At 55.2% G+C, this 19,792-nt stretch overlaps 1 protein-coding gene across 1 annotated transcript in view; it reads right to left on the reverse strand.

Annotated features, from left to right (window-relative positions):
• Nucleotides 1–16,859, reverse strand: part of LOC145530173 (uncharacterized) — a 31,653-nt gene extending 14,794 nt beyond the window's left edge. Inside the window, exons 1-6 of the mRNA XM_081551072.1 lie at nt 16,770–16,859; nt 15,831–15,969; nt 14,024–14,139; nt 10,299–10,406; nt 10,058–10,191; nt 241–316 (exon numbers count right to left, since the gene is read on the reverse strand). Coding sequence (XP_081407198.1) covers nt 241–316; nt 10,058–10,191; nt 10,299–10,406; nt 14,024–14,139; nt 15,831–15,969; nt 16,770–16,859 — 663 coding nt within the window. The remainder of the gene's footprint in view (nt 1–240; nt 317–10,057; nt 10,192–10,298; nt 10,407–14,023; nt 14,140–15,830; nt 15,970–16,769) is intronic.
• Nucleotides 16,860–19,792: the final 2,933 nt, after the last annotated feature.

The following is a 19,792-nucleotide window of genomic DNA, read 5'->3' on the forward strand; positions in this document are numbered from 1 at the left end:
GTCCGGCACTTGAGGCCGCCTGTAGAATCCCTTTGCCACAGAGATGTCGTGAGGAGGGTGGGGGTGTGCCGCTGAACGTGAGCCCCCGAGGTCCACACTCAGCTTGGCTCCCTGGGCACCCCCTCCCTGGGAGGGGACCACCGACCAGTGCTCACCCATCCCTCCCCACGAGGCTGTCGGGGCGGCAGCCCACCTCCCTTGGTGACCAGCCTCAGATGTGGCCCCCACACCCCAACTTACGATTATGGAGCTAGAGGGTGCTGGGGTGGTGGGTTCGAGGTCCTGGGCCACGGAGGATTCCAGATGATGGCTTCGGCTGGAACGAGAAAGCACTGGGTCACTCAAAGAGAATCTCACCCAACAGAAGCAGAGATGCCCCCAACTTCAAGGGTGGAAGTGAGGAAACCAAGCCTTTCTCTTTTCTTTACACTCACTCACAAGCGCTCTCAACTGCCAAGTGCCCCCTTTTCCAGCTCCAGGTGTATTTGGAGCTGACAGGGGCTGGTGTGGCGGCGTGGATGTGGCTCCTGCCCCCAGGGCCCTCAGGGTGGGCTGATGCCATCAGTGATGCTAGACGCTTTTTCACGGAACCTGAAGGCTCGGGGTCACTGCATGAGTGAGCGCTGGAGCCGGACACACTGAAAGGCTGCATAGATGGCTTCCTGGAAGCGCATTCCACCAGGAAGAAGGGCGCTGCGGGGCACAGCTGAGCCAGGGGTAGCGTGTTCACGGTAGCGTGTGCAGGGTAGCATGTGCATGATTGAGGGTGAGGTCATCGGGCCCTGGCTGAGACTCGGGAAGCGCGCTGTGGGCCACGCCAGGGTTGTGCGGTCCTGAATGAGCAGCATGTCCTAAAACCATGCGATGGAAGGTGAAGCACAGGGCTGCCTGGACAGACAGCTTCACCTGAACAACTACCTACAAGTTTTCACCAGCCCCAAATAAAAAGCCCTGACCAGGCATGTCAAATCTTTGACGTCAAGTATTTGCCTTAAAGTTTAAAAAGAATGAGCTGAACAGTGGCAGACACGTGTCATTATACATCTGTCAAAACCCACAGACTGTAGGATACAAAAAGCAACCCTGAACAATAGAAGCCATGGACTTCAGTTAACAGCTACGTTATCACGGTCAGCCCGTCAATGGCAACAAGTGCGCCACGCTGATGCCAGATGTTAACCTTGGGGGAAATGGGAGGGCAGGTGATGGTGTTCCCTGTACTTGCCACTCACTTTTTCTATAAATCTAAAACTGCTCAGAAAAAAAAAAAAAGGTTAGTCATTTTTAAAAATATTTTAAGGGAGTTGATGTGGAACATGTACCCAGGAGGCTCTGGTAGCTAAGTGTGACCAACAGATGGTCTGTGATGACTGAGGGAGGTTTGGTGTGGGTTTTTTTTTTAGTTTTTTATTTTATACTGAAGCATGGTTGATGTTTACAATGTTGTGTTAGTTTCAAGTGTACCGCAAAGTGACTCAGTGATGCAAATACATGTATGTATCCTTTTTCAGATTCTTTTCCATGATAGGTTATCAGAGGGTATTGAACAGAGTTCTCTTATGCTATACAGTAGGTCCCTGTTAATCCTTTTATCTGATGACTGAGGTTTGATCAGCACTGTAAGGGGAGGAGGGAGCCAAATTGAGGCAAGAATGAGAAATAAAAACTTGAGAAAAGGAAGAAAGAACAAGGAGAGTCCGGTAGCCCTCCAAGGAAACCTGAGGAAGGAAGAGGTCCTCTCCAAGCCCCCTGCCCTGACTTAAGCCATTTGGGTGCTGCAACCTCCATGCCCATGGTTCACTCACTGAGGTGCCCAAGACTTGGCCAGGGGCCCAGGGGGCTCACCTCTTGCTTCCAAGCCTCCTAAGAATTCCTACCCTAACCTTGAGGTTCCCAAACACTCTATTCCCCTAACTGGTTGATTTTATAAGCAAGAAACAGGAAGTCTTTTTAAAAAAATCAGTGTTAATTAAGCAGTCATCAGCCCATGGGTGACCAGGGTAGACTGGTTATCTAAGGGCGCCCTGGGTGCCATATTGTGGGACCCTGCCCCCCCGCCCCGCCCGGGAGAGTTTCCAGCCCTTCCCCAGAGACCCATGAGCACCCAGGGGTGGGCCTGTCATCATCACCACAGTCCTAAGAGGACGAACAGGCTCCTGGAACACACGGCAAGACCACAGTCACCGCCCCCTTCCCGCAGGACAAAGAGGTAGGAAAGGGCTTTGCTGTGTCTTTCCAGTTTGGTTCTCTTTGGTGTCTTTTAATAGGACTGGGGAAATCCAAAGCAGCTCAGGACATCGGGGTTTTTTCCTGCTTCTTCCTCCCCAGGGACCCCGGGAGCCCTCAGGGATTCCTGGTTGTTCACAATTAACTTTCACGCAGACCCCCAGGCTGCGACTGAAGACACTGCCCCGGAAAAGTCATGCCTTGGTTTCTGAGCTCTGCGTGTCCCAGCCCTGCGGCCGCGGTGATGTACTAGCACTGCGATGCTGGTTCCGCAACAATTGGAACCGCAATTGTAACCGACGAAGACACTGCAGAGATGAGTCAGTGTCTGGAACCAAAGGGAAACACAAGCCTCCTTCTAGGGTCCAGAGGAACACTTGTCGCAAGCAACTGACCAGGGACCTCATAAACACACGTGCTGCGCTCACGATCCACGCAGGAAGCCCTGCTAACTACACCAAAATCATCCTCCGGGGCTTACGAGGGTTAGCAAATCCTAGCTCTGCTTCTCAGGAGACATTTTCTTTCTTTTTCTTTTTACTGAAGTATAGTTGATTAGCAACACTGCTACTTCCTGTAGTACAGCAAAGTGATACATATATTTACGTTCTTTTCTTAATATTCTTTTCCACTATGGTTTACCATACGATATATCTTTTTTAATCGGAGGATATCTGCTTTACAATGTTGTGTTAGTTTCTGCTGTTCAGCATCATAAGTCAGCTACACGTATACTGCCTCTCAAGATTTTTAAAGTTCCTCTAATCTAGGGGCAAATGGGACCTCCTTGATCTGGCATGTCTAGTACAAATCATTTGTGGATCAGTCATAATTATACGTGTGTGTGTGTATATATATGACTATGACTGACTTGTGTTGTAGGGCAGAAACCAACGCAACACTGTAAAGCAATTTTCCTGCAATTAAAAAATAAATTTAAAGAAATAAAATTTTTAAAGAATTTTTCCTACTGTGATATATTTCTCCCCCAAAACCTATTTACTAATTAATCTATTTTTCTTCTATACAATAGATACTGTATTGAAATTGAAAATATATATATATCATTTGTGGGTGTTGAGTGCAGGGGAAAGATGGAAAAGGATGATTTTTCATAAAATGGTGATTCTCAGAAATAAAAGCCTGCAGCTTATCCAAACAGTCATCAGCCTCACCCTCCTACCTGTTGAGGAGAGATCACCCCCCTCACAACTTTCCCCAACAGATGCAAGCTCTTGGCGGACCTCATTTCCTGTACCTTTGTGAAGGCCAGGGCCCTGAACATTACGGGCTCATTTATGAAAATAGGAGAGGTAATTGGGACAGCTTTTGAAATCATGTCCGTCCCCCCACCAGTCTCTTGCCGGCCCCCATCAGTCCTCTAATTTCAGCTGGCCGGGGGATGAGGGATGTTTACATACGCCTCTTCCTGGAATTTCACTCTTTGCTTCAGGAGTGGGCAATTAGAGAGAATTAAGGCCTATTTGGCGTATGTTTACCGTTAATGGATAGAGTGGCAGAGGCACTTGGGAAGGCAGGCTGCCGGTCTAATTGAAGCTGGCAATTTCTCGATCCCTCATTTCAGCTTGCAGGTATTGTAACAACCAAGGTCAGCAAACAAAGGCTGCAGCTCACCGTGGTAATCACCGGGTGCAGGCCTGACGCGGGTTTTCTGTGCTCTGTATTACCCCGCACCGAAGCACAAAGAGACAGCTAGAGATGTTTGTAAAACCGAGTCTGGGATGGGCAGCTGGGGCAGGCCCGGCGACTGATCACTTTTCCAGAACTTGTCTCTCTGCCTGATGGCTTTTTCAGGAAGTTCTCCACGGAGTGGGCCAAGGTGCCCATGGAGGTGCTGCAGAGGGTCTCGTGACCAAAAGGCCCCGGGGCAAGTCGCAGGGGAGGGTGCGGCCTGGCACACCCTCCTGGGATGGCAGCCACCGGCCAGGCTCATTACACGGCCCAGAAAGGTGTTCCAGGGCTGGCCGGCGGCCCACCTGCGTGGAAGAATAGTCCACCGAGCTGCTCTGGGCCACGAGCCTTATTAGGATCCATGTTCACAAAGAGCTGACCGAGAGGACTGTCTGACGACTGCCAACCCCGCTACCTGGCCAAGGGCGATAGGCTTCACACCCGGCGCCCTCGGGTCTCTGCTTTCCTTGTCTTGGAAGTAAAAGAGGGTGGGGACACAGAAGACCAGTGATCTCCAGCCCTCTGACTCTCAAGACTCAGCAAACAAACCCCCGAGCAGCTGGAAGGAACCAAGGGCCCCACGGACCCTGAGGTGACCATGATCCTGCACTGCTCCTATTTCATAGATGGGAAAACTGAGGCCCACTGGGGACCAAGGTCATAGTCACAGTGGGAGCTGAGCATAGGCTGGAACCAGGTCCCCAAAGGACCAATGCAGAGCTGCTTGCTGCCTGACCCTGGGGCACCCAAAGTGCCCAATCTGAACTCTCTCCTCTGACCAGGCCTGAGTAGCAGGGTGTCCCTGCCCCCAGCCAGGAGGCCAGTGGGGGCCCAACTTGAACACCTGGGGACCTCCATCCCCTCCTCTGGTGAAAGAGCCCTTGTCTGTCTAGTGCTGACATCCCTGGCTTCTTCTGCCTCACAGAATGCAGAGAACTGAAAGGCCACTGACTCATTTTACAGATGGGGAAACCGAGGCCCAGAAGCCAGCAGCAACAAAGACACGAGCCAAGACTCAGAACCAGGAAGCTTTCATCTCATGGCGGGGACTCTGCCCTGTGTTCCTCTAGAGGGGCCTGAGTCCTCGGGACAGTTGGGGGCAGTGAGGATGCCAACTTGATTCCCTCCAGCTCAGAGGGTCCCCTTGCTCAGGGTGGCCCCGACCCTGTGGCCCCTGCCAACTGCCCCCGTCTCTCACCTTTCCTAAGTGCAAGCATCAGCCCCATGGATCACAGAGCCCCGGAAGCCCCAGTTTCCTAACCCGAAGGAATGACTCGATCCCCTCCCCACGAAATGGCCTAGAGAAAGGGCCGGAAGGACCAGCGCAGCTGTGAGTCTGGCGGCCAGCACAGACGTGTGGTCAGTCTCTGGCCCCCCCTGACCGGCCTCCTCCCCAACTTTCCACCCTGGACTTCTGTCTCCTTTGGCTGTTTCTCGGGCACTGGGCCCGGTTTGATCAGATTCTTGTTTACGGGCACAGCAACCCTGATTCCCCCTCCTGAGAAACTTGCAAAGAGAAAGCCCTGGATCGGGGGAGCCCAGGCTGGTCCGGGGTCGCGCCGACGGGGCGGCTGGTTGGACGTGCATTGTGCAGCCTCTCGTCTGTGCGCCTTGGGGCCCCCGCCACGCACACAGGGGCGAGGGGCCCGCCGCAGCCCCTGGAGGGAACACACACACACACACACACACACACACACACACACACACACACCCGCTCTGTTTCAGGGGGAGGTAATTGAGGTTTCCTCTTTTCATGTGAAGAAAGGGCACCTTCTATTGAGAGAATGTATTCACAGAACCTGGGAAAACTCATCTGCACTGGGCCTCCCAATTATCCCCAGGTGGCTGTTCTCCGTGGGGGGCTCCCCACATTCCTTCTGCGGGGCCTTTGTTTCCATCTGCACCGCCCTGGGAGCTCCCAGGCTAAGTCCCCTCCTTAAACCCCTGCCAAAGACCCTATTCACTCTGCAAAGAGACGCCCGGCAGAAGGTGGTGGGCAGCCTTCCTCCCCCACCACCCCGGCCCCCCGACTCCCAGGAAGGAGGACTTAAGAACCCTCCATCTGGATTTTTGTTGAAGCCCAAAGAAATTGGAGAGCAATTAGGAGAGTCATGACTACACCCTCCACCACTCTCCTCTCCCTTAATTAATTCCCCTCTCCTTCTCTCTCTCTCTCTCTCTCTCTCTCTCTCTCTCTCTCACACACACACACACACACACACACACACACACGCAAACACACCCTTCCCAAGTCAGGGCCTGCCCCGGCCTCGGCCGCCCCGCACCTGCTCTGCCTGCCGGGCCCTCACAACCGCCGAGGCCCTCAGTGAGCTCCCCAAAGACAGGGATAAGGGGCCAAGAATCTAAAATCTGGAAGGCACCAGGAATTCGAGGATGTGTGGGCATTCAGAAATGAGCCTCTTGGGCACTGCAAGCAGGTCGCCTGGGCACAGAGAAGGGGACCGTCAACCTCTGCTGGATCCAAGTAAACTTGAGACCCCTCCCGCTGCTGCTGCAGCCTGTGCGGGGGGTGCCTGGCAGTGGACACTGTTGGGGGCTGACATCCTCCCGGTGGATTTCCAAGGGTCCCCTCATTTCCTTTCTCTCCTGGCCCCAAAACACTGACTTATGCCTGCTGATGATTGGGGGCTACCTCAGCATAACCCTTGCCTTAGACACCCTCCCCAAAAAAATGGCCCGGCTTCCCGAAGCCACAGGCAGGCAGCTGGGACTTGGGGCTCCGCATGGAAACTGGGGGGGCAGTTTGAAACCCAGAGTGAAAGCCTCCACTCCTTCCACTACCAGAACAGTCTCTTTCCTTCAACATGGGGAACCCATGCTTTAGATGGCCTCATTTGGAAAGCTGTAAGTAACTCTTTTCTAGAATTTTCCATCTGTTCAAACCGGGAATGGGAGACCAGGCTAGTCAGACTCCTTTAAGTCCTTCTTTAGGACAGAGGGCAGAGCTCAAAGCCGCAGATGGAAAAAGGAACTAGTTCTTGGGGCTCATTTGCAACTTGTTAAACGTCAGTCTTCTAAAAAGAAAATGCTCCCAGCACCCCAGACCTTCTGATTCAGCTCACAATGGCGGTTTCTACATTGTCCACTGCCCTTTAACCCTTTGGAGCCTTAATTTGTTTCCCTCCACACCCCCTTCTGTGTAAAGCTGCCTTCCTCTTTTCAAGGAAAAATTCATTAGCAAGCTCATTAAAGATGGGTGATTTTTTTTTTCTTTCTGGAAGTCAGATTGGTCATAAAAAAAAAAAACACATTTAAGTTCCTTCATGTAAATGAATGAATAAGAAACACATGCCTCCGGTTGCCCTTAAGTCTTGCCAGTTTTTGACATTATTTGGAGAAATGTGCTTGGAAATACGTTTGGGGTTTGAGTCATGAGTCAGGAGGCACTAGGTCAGGGGCCTTGAAAGCTGCCATCAGTCCCACAAGCAACCTGCAGGTGGGAAACTGAGGGTGAGAAAAGGGGCATTTTCTTCCTTTCCAGACACGCAGAGGTTGAGCTATGCTCTCAGCCCCCTTCCCCATCCCCCCTCCACCGTGGGAGAAGCAGGTGGGGCCCGAGGACCAGCTTTCCAGCAAGACCACCGTCTCTTCCCGATACCTGTGGGCACCGGAGTCATTCGGCTAGAGGGGGCCCTGGGGACTGGCTCAGCCCAAGGACAAACGGCCAGGAACCCTCCCACCTGTCTGGCTGGCTGGCCAGGGTCTCATTTCCACCCCTTACTGCTCAGGCATGGGCCAATCCACCAAAAAAGAATTTTCCTGAAAATGATCCTTTCTTTCAACACTGGACAATGGCAGATGGATGATGCTACGTTTCAACTTCTTTAAACGAAGAACTTGACCTATTATACCTATTACTCTCTATTTTCTGCGTGAAAAGTGAAAGTCACTCAGTTGTGTCCGACTCTTTGCGGGTCATGGACTCTACAGTGCCCGGAATTCTCCAGGCCAGAATACTGGAGTGGGTAGCCTTTCCCTTCTCCAGGGGATCTTCCCAACCCAGGGATCAAACCCAGGTCTCCTGCACTGTGGGCGGATTCTTTACCAGCTGAGCCACAAGGAAAGCCCAAGAATACTGGAGTGGGTAGCCTATCCCTTCTCCAGCAGATCTTCCTGAGCCAGGAATCAAACCAGGATCATTGCAGGCAGATCCTTTGCCAACTGAGCTCTCAGGGAAGCCCCTATTTTCTGCACAATGACACACAAAATCCAAAATATATGTTTGCCTGAGACTGAGCATTCACCAAAGCCTCTAAAATTCAAACAGTCCAAAGACTGCCAGCCCCCCGCCCCTTCTCCTCCTCGGCATTCGAGGAGGAGAAGGGGCGGGGGGCTGGCAAAGTCCGGGACTGGCTGCAGATGGGCCTCCATCCTGACTCTGCCCATCAGCCCAGCCCACCTGGAGGGGCTCCCGAGACGTTCCTGAGCAGGGAGGCGTCCAGGAACCGTGGGCATTTGGCTCCGACGAATCACACAGATCTTTCTGGCAAGCTCCGGATACAACATCCCGGAGCCTGCACCCTGCCCTTTGTAAAGATCCCCTCCCGGGCTCTGTTCCACATCATCATGTTTGCAGGTGGCAAATGCCAGCCTCGGAGTAAATGTCATGGGGTGGAGCCCGCCTGGTGCCCCCTTCCTGGAATTAGGCCCGGGCACATGCTCCCCACCTCTCTGCAACCTCTCTGGGGAGTAGAAACAAGCAGACAAAGGGTTCAGCCCCCTGTATGGATACGTCTACCTTTCTCGCCTGCTCAAAATAACATCCCCAGCCCGCTCCCCATTCAGGGCAGGAGGGCAGGACTGCGGAAGAGTTGTCCCCAAAATCTGGTTGATGAAAGAGCCTTACAGAAGCTGCGATGGAAACTGGAGACCCTTGGGGAGTATGGGGGTCCAGCCACTCTGCTCACTGGGCTGCAGGGCTCATATAGGCAGGTGCACCCCAAGACAGGGCCCCCAGCTCTGACGTGGTCCCTGTTTCCTCTCACAGAGACCCTGTGTGGAGCATCAAGGCACTAGGACTGGGACAGAGCTGAGCCCACTTGAGCCTCCATAAACATCTGGGGAGTTGAGTTAACTTTGACCCCATATCCAAGCCCTTCCCATCATCCCCCCCAGACCATCCTGGCCATTTAAGTGCCTTCATTCATTCACCCCAGTGGTTACCCCAAATGTCTCAGACATGCAACAGAGCCAGGCATCTTCCACTGAGCTGCTCACTCTTCCACCCCAAGGGCCCTCCAGGAGCCCTGCTGCGGGCTCCGCTGCCGTGACCACAGAAAGCAAGATGCCCTCGGGGGAGTCCCCCGCCCCCGTCCACCTGGCCTAGATGCCACATGGGCCACAGCACCATATGGGACCCGCCCGGGCATCCGACTAGACCCTCTGGCCCTTAAGGTAAACCTGGCCTCGGGCGCCCAGAGAAGACCCCCACCCCTGGGCCCCGAGGCTCCGTTAAGGCTTCTTGAATAAATGAAGGTCCCATAAACAAATGTCGGGCCCAGGGAGCCTCGTGGAGCTGTAACCCCAGCTTTCTTGTGCTCCACCATTACTGATTTTATTTAAACAAACAAAAACATTCCCATCCCGCTGCAATTTCAAGGGTGAGGAGACGAGGCCAAGGGAAGAACTCCCTGAAAAACCACTGTTTGATTAAAGGACATTATCAAAGCCTCCTGCGTGAGAAACCAGCATTCTCACAGCCACTGACGTTTCCATGGCGTGTGGGCAGAAACGCCTTTCCAGCTCCAGGGCGGACAAGCACAACTGTTTTCGCGTCTCCAGAGGGGCCCGTAGCTGGGCTTTAGGCGGAGGGCAAACGTCCTGCTATTCATTTCATCACCACGCTCAGCAAAGCTCTGTGAGGACCTACTATGTGTGTGCCTGGCCCGCGCTGGCTCTCAGGAGCCCAGACCTGAGGGAATGCTCCCACTTACCGTACTGGTGCACGAGGGTCTCAGCTCCCGGCAGCTTCCAGAATGCCCAGCCCCACGGTCGGGGTGGCAGAGAACGTGCCCTTGGAAGTGACCCCCTCCCAGGTTTGCAGTGTACCTCCTCGAACTGAGACATGTTTGAGTAAGCCTGATGAAATCGTGGTGTCTCAAACAAGCACGCAACTCACCCCAATCCAGGCAGCAGTGTCGCGGCTCGGGGCGGGCGCGAGACGCTGGGTGACCCTCCGGAAGACGCGCTGCTCCAGGGCAGTTCCTCCACCTCCTCTGTCCACGCGTTCACAATCCGAGGCCGCCGGGGCTCCTTGGTGGGGGGGGGAACAGGCAGAAGGTAAGAAGGATGGCAAGGCGAGCCCCCCAGAAAAGCCACACACACATGGCCCAGAAAAGGCACAGAGCCCAGTCTCTCACCTGCCGTCTGGTTTTCAATGCAGGGAGGTGGCTCGTGAGGGCGCCAAGGACGGGAAGAGGTGTGAGAAGCGACAGGCCAGGGGGCAGTCCCCAGATGGGCCACACGGCCTGCGGGGGTGGGCAGGGGCGCCAAGCCTGGGACTCACGGGGACACGGTGCTCGGACGGGCAGGCCTGGCAGGACATGATGACAAGGGGTCTGGGGGGATTAGGGTGGGGAGAAGGGAACAGGGCAAAAGCCTGGCTACAGCCCAGGGTCACTCAGAGCCCAGGAGGCCAGGCCCACGGGAAGAGGTACCTGAGGATGCCAGGGGGAGGTGGCCTGCTGGGGTGGGGGGCTCGCACCCCAGGCACTAGAGACCCACTGGAGGCAGGCCTCCTTGCACTGGGGAGACAGGGAAAAGGCACGCAGGTGGGAGGTGGGCAGGGCAGCACGCAGGTAACCACAGCTGTGGGCTCAGCGAGGAAAACCAACGCATTAAGCAGAGAGTCAGATGGCTGAGACCCAGAGGGTCCTGAACCCAGAGAACGGGGCACAGAGACGGGCACACAGGTCAGATCCAGCAAGCAGAGCCCCAGAGGGGGCAGTCAACCTAGCAGGGGGTGGGGGGGAAGCCAGAGGAGGAGCCGCCAGACAGAGGAGCCAGGTGGGCAGCCAGGCAGAGGTGAGGCCTGCAGGTCCCCTGGAGGTTCCCAGCCAGGGGCCCTTCGTAGTGGGCAGGCTCCCGCCCACAAAGTGGGGCAGGGGAAGCTGGATGTAGTCCCAGGAGGAGGAGGGAATCCTGGAGGGAGGGGTCCAGCCCAAGGACCCCCAACTCAAGAGGGAGACCTTGTGCGGCCAGAGCCCAAGGGGACACACACCACAGCTGCCCCAGTCCCCCTCCTCAGTCCTGAACTTCAGGGCTGGGGGTCCAGGACAGCCATGAGCACTCAGCTACGAGACAGGCTGGGAGGCCAGGAGGGCAGGAGGGGCTGGCTGGCTGGGACCTGCATCTGAGCCCTGGAGAAGGGCAGGTTCGGGGCCCCCTCCCAGGCTTTGAATTCAAAGGGGGCCAACCGACCACAGCAAGGCAAAGCAGGCCTGCCCCTCGCACCCCCCGGCCTGCCTTCTCTACAAAGCAGGAGCATGCTGCTCCAGCGCCCGGGAGCCGAGAGGGCACCCTGGGCAGAAGCAACCCCCCGGCCCCCTACCCCGGGGAGGCAGAGGCCATCAAGGGACGTGCTAGGGTGGCAGGTGCCCAGCCCGGGACCGAGCCATGGGCTTGCTGAGTAAGGATCAACTGTTGGATGACGGGATGGATGCGTGAGTCCATGAAGGGGTGAGACTGCTGAGGCCCCCACTCAAAAGGGGCTGGGGATGGGGCGACACCCACCCCTCTGTTAAAGGAGGTCCACCCTCTACCCTTTAGACTAACACTTGCTGCACTCCCAATGACTCCCATCCAGCAGCTCAGGTTTGACAGTCAAGTTCCTTCATTGACTCACCTGTCCAAACATACATCCCACATACTCTTACTGAGCCCCACTTTGTGCCAGGCTGGTGCTGGGACACCCAAAGGAGGAGTGGGCTGGCCTAGGACACCCCCGAGGACCAGATGAGGAGATGGGAGTCGGGAAGAGAAGACGGACGGACTACAGAAGCAGGCAGTGGAAGCAGAAAAAAACGGGAGAATCAGAAGAACTGGGGGGAGCCTCCGGGATTGACTCAATGGTGGCTGAGACGGCTGGGGCCCGAGTCAGGGGGCCCACACAGGAAGACGGGCAGGACCCCCGGGCTGGAAGTGTGAGGGGCAGGTGTCCCGTGCGCACAAGGAGCTGGGAGCTGTGTCAGTTCAGGTGCAGAAGGGGGGGCACAGAAACAAGGACACAGGTTAACACAGTCCAGTGCAGACACCTCCCTGTCAGTGGCCTCAGAAGATGAGTTCAGTTGCCTTCCACCTCCTCTCTGGGTTCTCAAATGCTAAAATGTTAACGACTCCCGGGCACATATTTTAATGATTGGTATGTATTTGAGGGTGTGAAGAGTTCTATGGATTTTCTTTTTCCTACTTAAATCCTTCCAGAAACACCAGGAGCTCCTCTGTAAGTTTACTCTCCACAAACTGCACAGAAGAGGGCAGGTTTTCGTAGGACCCCCTATTCTCAGAAGTGCTCACCCCATCCAGTCCCCAAGTCCGGGCAACACCTGGGGTCACCACCACCGAAAGCGATGGAGTGGCCGCAGCTGGCCATCTGGGCAGCCGTCCACATTGTCATCTAGTGGGCTGGATGGGAGGTGGTTTTTCTGACTCGGGAAGTGTCTAAATCCATGTTTAACCCCGGGGAGCCCTAAGAACGAGTGTGGGGCAAGCCAGACCCGCATCTCCGTCTCTCTGCTCCTGGAAAACCGATCCCAGAGGCCTGAGTTGCCCTGGCCCATGGCTGGTCTGCACACAGGGTCGAACAAAGGAACTCTTCTGCAGAGCAGCCCTCATCTCTGGCCCAAAGCTGCCTGCAACTTTCAACCTTGCTCCATGCACCGCGAGCTGGGACAGAGGCAAAAACTTGAATGGGGAGCAAAATGAGTCCCTGGGCTCCAGCACCAAAATTAGAAGTGTGGCTTCAGACCCTCTTCGCCCCTACCCTGCAGCCGCAGTTCACCTCATTATGATAATCAGTGTGTCTTTCCTTCTCAGACAAAGAAGACTCCTTATGAGATGAATATTGGAATCCAGCAGCTACCTCATTAAGGTCTACAGCCTCTTCCTTGACAAGGCCCAAGATTAGCCCTGTGTTCATTAAGGGAAAAGGGCAGAAAGTGGAATAAAACTGAAAAACACAGCTGGGGGGAGGGGGAGGGCTCTTTCTGCTGGTCATTCATTGACTGAAAGGCTCCATGCACCTTTGGGATTTAATCACCAGCCAAGGGGGCCAGGAGGAGGGTTTAACCAGGATGCGGGAGGTAAAGAGGTTAAACCCGATAGAAGGAGTTAAAAACCTAAAATGGGGCAATTTGATTTGAAAGCTTCCTGGGACTTGTCACTGGGATAATCAATTGAAAACCTTTTTCCTGTTTACTTTCTTTTCACCTAGCCCAAGAAGGAACCTTTCTCGAGATGTGTTTTTTTGGGGTGGGTTTTCGTATTTTCTAAGTCTCCCTTTGCTCCATTTTTTTGCCTTGGGGGCCTTTTTCTAGTCTTTGCTTCTTTCTCGTCCCCCCTCCCCCCACTTCTTTCTTCTCCCTTTTGCTCCTTCCTGTGGGAACTTAACCTACAAGAAAATCGGATGGCGACCTTCGCTGTACTTTCTCATGAACACTTGACTGAATTGATTTCAAGTTCCTCGAATAGTGGGACTTGAGGTTTTACCTGCAGGATAGTCCACCTGACCTGCCTGGTAAAGATAACTACTCTGCAACTGAGAGAAAGGTGGAAACCCTTGGAAAAACTGAGCTACCTGGAGGCCTCAGATCTAGGTGGTTTGGACTCCGACCCAGAGAAGATGCCAAGAGGCAGGTTCTGGAAGGTTCTGGAAGGGCTGGATACTCTTCTAGGAGAGGTTAAGAAGGAGGAGGGCCAGGAGCAGGTGACTCTGTACCATCTACAGATCAGAGGGTGGAGGGGAGAGGGTTGTCTGTCAACACCAGGGACCAGGAGCTGGGAAGACCGTGAGAGAAACACTGAATACGTGTCCGTGCGTCCGGGAACCGGAAATGTGTCCGGAGTTAAGCTCCAGAAAAGTCATTACCTTAGAGCTGTTGGAGTTCAACAGGCCAGAGGAGACCACGAAGCGGTGGGTTGGAGAGGAAACGGAAGGTGAGGAAGGAAGACAGCGTATGTAGATAGGCTTTACAGGAGGCGGGGCTGCGGAGGGAAGAGAGAGAGGCTGGAAAGGAGGCCAGCAGAGGCCCGGAGGCTCAGAAGCTGCTGAGAAAGCAAAGTTAGGAATTTGGAGGGACTCGCTTGCGGCCGAAGGGCCAGGTCTGAGACTGGAGGGCCCGGGGCGGGGGTCCTCCTCTCCCTTTACCATGGCAGACACCTCAGATGCCCTCATCTGAAGGCCGCTTGACAGCCTCTGTTCCCCTAGGAGGTGCAGGCCAGCCCGGGGTCCGGACAGGGAGTTGTGAGGTTCAAATGAATTGATGGTTGCAAAAAGGCCTTTGCCAACTGCAAAGGGAGACATAAATGTCCCCTGTAATTACTCACTGGTAGCAGGACGCTCAATTTTACAGCCTACTCAAATCTCACTGGGGCCTGGGTTTTCACTGACCATAAATTATGCGTCCTTACATTAAGGATGTAAAACCCAGTGGTGAAAGCTCCTGCCAGCCTTTGGAAGACAAAAGGTCCCTCCTAATAGCCTGGATTAACTCACAGCAGATCTCCGCCCACTTCATTTGCCACCTCCCAAGTCATCTTTCCACCTTCATTTGCCACATAATCCAATCAGCCCCTTTCAGAAGCCCGGGAGCTATTGTCTACACCAAGCCGGGTTTCTCTAAAGGGTTTCTCTAAAGCGGCCCGGGGTTGTTTTTGTCTCGTCCGGACAAAACTGGTTGGCTTAAAAGGGGACGAAAGAAAGTGCTGGCCAAACGAGGACCCCAATTAGCTTCCAAGAGACTTGTTTTCATCATCTTTGTATCACATTCCAGGCCTGGTGTGAGGGGCATATTGTAGGCAGTCCAGAAAATGTTTGTTGAATTAATTCTGTTTTTATTTCTTCTGGAATTTATTTATTGAGTGCAAACACACAGCACCTAGTGGGTGCTAGCTGTTATTACTGCGGGGGGGGTGTGTGGGGGGGACAAGGCTGGGCATGTGATAATGAGGGACAGCCTCCTGGTGTTAAGTATCTCGAAATTTCCACAGCAATTTACAAAGCACTTTCATAGTGGTTACATCATTTGCTGTTCAAAAGCACCATGTGGGGTAGATAAATGCGGGTGTTTTTTTGTGTTGCTTTTTTTCCCCCCCTAATCCCCATTTAGGCCATGAAAAGAACTGAGACTCAGAGAAGTTAAGCAACGCATTTAAGGTCACACCGTTATTGAGAGGTGGGACCAGCACATGGTACCAGCATTGGGGCCACCCAAGACCCCTAAGACCACCCCGGGCAGCTGGGATTTCAAACAGGCTGTCCCATTGTCAAACGTTGGAGTGGAAATCAAAAGACTCTCAGTGTAACTCTGGGCCAGGGGTGGGGGGTAAGGGGCAGCCCCCGATGGCACCCAGGGTCCAACTCTGACCCCTTCTCTTGCCAGGAACGTGACGAAACGCTCACACTCCTCCGGCCCCAGCGACCTCACTCTACGTGTGTGTCACTCCCATCCCACGGGGAGGGGCGCTCAGTTCGGTCTTCTTGCCCTCCACCTTTTAAAATTACTCAAATCCAGGCCACGTTCATTCTCATTTGTAAATGAAGTGGCCTCGCTCACACGGACATCTGACACAGCAATGACATAGGCACAGAGCAGACAGTGCTCCAGGGATGACCACAGGCGCCGTGCATGTCCTGACTCAGGTCAGCTCGACACCTGGCTGAATACAGCCCCTACCTGGTGCGCCGAGAGCCCTGCGGACTGGGGTTGTCCGGAGTGCTGTGGGAGAATAAACGAGAAGTGTGAGATGGGTGAGAGGGGTGAGGGGGACGTGGTCGACCAACCTGTTTGGGAAAACATTTACTGACCGCCTCTTCTATGCCTGGCCTTACCGGCTTCCCAGAATCGGACCAACACTCACAACACCCTGGGAGGTTGCTTTTCTCGATCCCGTCCCCCAGAAAGGACGAGGAGATCTCAGAGGAGGTGGGGATGCCCCTGGCAGTTCGGTAGCATGGCCTCGGGGCACATGCTCCTTCCAGAAGCCCACCCTGGGCCTTGGAATTGCCAGTGAGATGCTGGTCGAGCCCGTGGCCCAGGTCTCCCTCCTGAGAAGTTCCCAAAGGGACTCTTCCATTCAGATCATCCTGGGGGTAATAACGGGGTGGATTGAGAAAGACTGACACCTCCCTGGGGATGGTGAAACCTCCAGGTTGATGGAAGGTTAACAGAAGCAGACGCACATAGAAAAGCAAAGCATCAAGGCAGAAGCACATCGAAAGTCCGAGGTTAACCAGTGCCCCCTCACTAGGGCATTGGTTTCAACACTTAGCCAAGAGGGACATCTGGCTGGTCAGTTCGGGTCCTCTTCATCCTTTGGCGTCCTGGGGTGGGGGCGGGTGGGGCGGTCACTGCCCAGTGGTTGCTTTGTTTGCTGGTGGGATCCAGGAACCCCTGCTTCTAGCATCCTCTGCAACAGATCAAAGGTTAGAAGGCCAAGTCTAGGTATTAGTTAAAATTGAAATGAATTAATTACAACTAAAACTAATTCATTAAAAGTTTAAATTGCCTTTTAATTGCTAATGGGCCTGGGGGTGGTGCACGCAGGGTGGCAAGGGTGGGGGGGTTCTGCCCACCGTGTTGGGTTTCAGTTGCCCCCAGGATGGGTTGAGGTACCATTAGTCGGAGGTGAGCGGCAAGCACCCGGGCATAGCTCTTCATCCACAGGTGGTCCTTGGAGGCAGGGAGGCAGACGGAAGCTGTCATCCTTGAAGACAGACCCTGGGGTAGGGGAAGGGGGGCACAATTAGAAACCGTCTTGATGACCTCTAACGGCCGGCACAGGAACAGCAGAGGGAGTGAGGGGGCAGTCCGAGGGAGAGGGAGGAGGAAGTGAGCAAAGGGGAGGAGGAAGGAAGGGGAGGGGGAGGAGGGGGAAGGAGGAGGAGGGAGGAGGGGGAAGGGGGAAGGGGGAGGGGGAAGAGGGGGAGGGGGAAGGGGGAGGGGGAAGGGGAGGGGGAGGAGGGGGAGGGAAGGGGAGGAGGGGCAGGGGGAAGAGGGGGGGGGGAAGGAGGGGGAGGGGGAAGGAGGGGGAGGTGGGAAGGAGGGGGAGGGGAGGGGAGGAGGGGGAGGAGGGGATGAGAGGAAGGAGAGGGGAAAGGAGGGGGGAGGCAAATGGGAGGGGAGAAAGAATGGGAGGGGGAGGAGGGAGAGGGGGAGGGGGAGGAGGGAGAGGAAGAGGGGAGGGGGAGGAGGGAGGGGCGGGGGAGGGGGAGGAGGGAGAGAAGTGGGAGGGGGTAAAGAAGATTTGATTGACAGGGCACAAGTGGTCGCGGTGTGCGCATGCGCAATCTGAAGCCTGGGTTGGCGGGCCGAGAGCCGCTTGCAGGCACAGACCGCTAGGGGGCGCGCGGCCAGCACCCAGAAGCCCAGACCAGACACCTGCGCGCACCCCCACCCCCCGCCCGCGCCCGGCCCGCAGCTGCCAGGGGCACAGCTGGCATAAGGTGGAGGGGGCGCCCAACAGGTCTCAGGCCTAAGGAAGTGGGGGGGCAGAGCCCACCCCAGCCAATCACGCAGGGCCCTGGGTCCCCTAAACTTCAGGCCTGCCGACACCAGCCAGAATCCACCTGTGGATCAGGCAGCTCGCCCCCCGCCCCATATAGGTCCTGAGGTCCTTCTGCGCCCCCCAACTGCGGGGGTCAATCTGGCACCAGACAGAGCTGAGCATTTCAAAGGGACAGTCGCCATAGGGATCTTTCCAGAGCAAGATTCCACTTTTGATGGGTAAAAACACCGAAATCTTGGCGCCAACCTCCAGAAAATGCAATTACACATCCATTAATTAAAATGATAAAGGCCCAGTTTTCAATACACTATTTTCCCACACTTATGTGTCTCTGGACACATGATACAAAATACGGTACCAGTAGGAAATAAAACAAAGGCAGCCAAAACCGCCTAAAATTACCCAGACCACCACCGAGCCCCCCACCCCACCCCAATCTCATCTCGTTTTCTCCGCCACAGTAAGAATCTCAAGACCCCCGCACGATGGCGCCTAATTAGCTGTTTCACAGCTTCTCCATCCTACCCAGATGAGCCACACCTTCTCAGACCCTCAAAACCCAAACCGGCCGAAATAAACTCATCTGTGTCCACGCTCTTCCACGACGCCCTAGGTCACGCAATCAGTGCCGACCACGGCATCGCGACCCAGCGCGAAATCCTGCAACCGCTCCCCCAGGGAACCAGGGGGTCTTAAAACACTTCTCCCCTAGGTAGATGCACCCAGAACTCTCCAGGAAATCCCGCGCCCGACCCCCTCCAGCAGGAGAACAAAGGCCACCTCCCTCCCCACCCCGCCCCCCAAAATTCCGCAGTGCCGCGGGCGCCCTCTGGCGGCCAGCGAGAAAACCTTCCAGAAACCTGCCACGTAGCAACCCGCTCGCGCTCCCCCTCCCCAAGACCGCCGGCCCACCGTGGGGAGGGGGCGGCGTGGGGGGGTGCTTGACAGGGACAAAGGAAACGGCAAGAGGCGGCTCTATCAAAAATCAAAAGCCCACAACACGTCAGAATCTTCCAGGGACCATCGCGCAACACCGAGAAGACCCCCCGATCCCCCAGCTCTCCGCTCCCAGAGCCAAGAACTCCCCCAACACGCCCCCTTTTTCTGTATTTCTCTCTTCCCTTTTGACCAGCCCCTTCCAGACCCAAAGACATAGCCTTCCCTCCACCTCAACCCACCCTTGCCTCTCTTCTGCATGCGCCCCTAATCACTTGACCCGCCCCACCACCACCACCAGCCGTCCTTCTGCACGGAACCCGTCCTCGGGGGGGCTTCTGGAAGGCTTGCACTTGGGCGCCATATCTCTCCACTATTTTAATAAACCAGATGATATCAGGTAGCAATGCTACTGTCTGAATTTTGACTGGAGTAGGCTTTGCACTATACCTGTGTACTTGGATTCGGAACCCCTAGCGGATAAGTACCTCAACTCCTGACGCCTACGGCCACCAAGAACCTGGCCAAAACTAGCGGGAAAATATGCCCAAGAGACTCTGGCTTTTGGGGTGCTTCCCCCCCATTTCTTAGGGAATGCAGAATGCATCCACCGCCACGTCTCCCACCGCTCGCGATTCTCAAGGTGGCTTCAAACCCAGAAAATCTCGGTTTTGGACCGCAGTGACCGCGGCACACTGGCCTCTGACAGAGGGTTGATCAGATTCCTCCCACTCTTCGTAACTGAAGCCGCGACCACCCAGTCTGCCCTCAGTGACCACACTGGAAAGGGGCCCTGTGATTCTTTTTTTTTTCCCCGTCCTCCAGGAAAATGTGCCTCGAGACTTTCTTTCTCGACACGATTCCGTCGCCGATGGTCGGGGACCAGGCGAAGTGGTCGCCTTCAGGAGACGGTCTCGGGTATCTATCTCGCGGCAGGTCCAGTAGGACGGAGCCCAGCCCAGAAGGGGGTGTCGTCTTCCTTTTGCACATCCTTTCGGGCAAAGGATGGCCAACCACTCACCGGGTAGGGAGGTTCTCGCGTGGGCGCTCGGGCTCTCCGGAGGAGCCGCGGCCCAGGCCAGCGGGCCAAGGCGCGCTCCATCCCAGCTCTCCGCCGTCTGCGCTAGGGGCTGGCTGGGTGGGGTTTATATGGAGGCGCAGAAGGGGTGGTCTCTGACGTCAGCGCATTCTGCTG

This window comes from Giraffa tippelskirchi, chromosome 12 (genome assembly GCF_054371585.1).
Source record: "Giraffa tippelskirchi isolate mGirTip1 chromosome 12, T2T-mGirTip1v1.2.pri, whole genome shotgun sequence".
NCBI classification, from domain to species: Eukaryota; Metazoa; Chordata; class Mammalia; order Artiodactyla; family Giraffidae; genus Giraffa; species Giraffa tippelskirchi.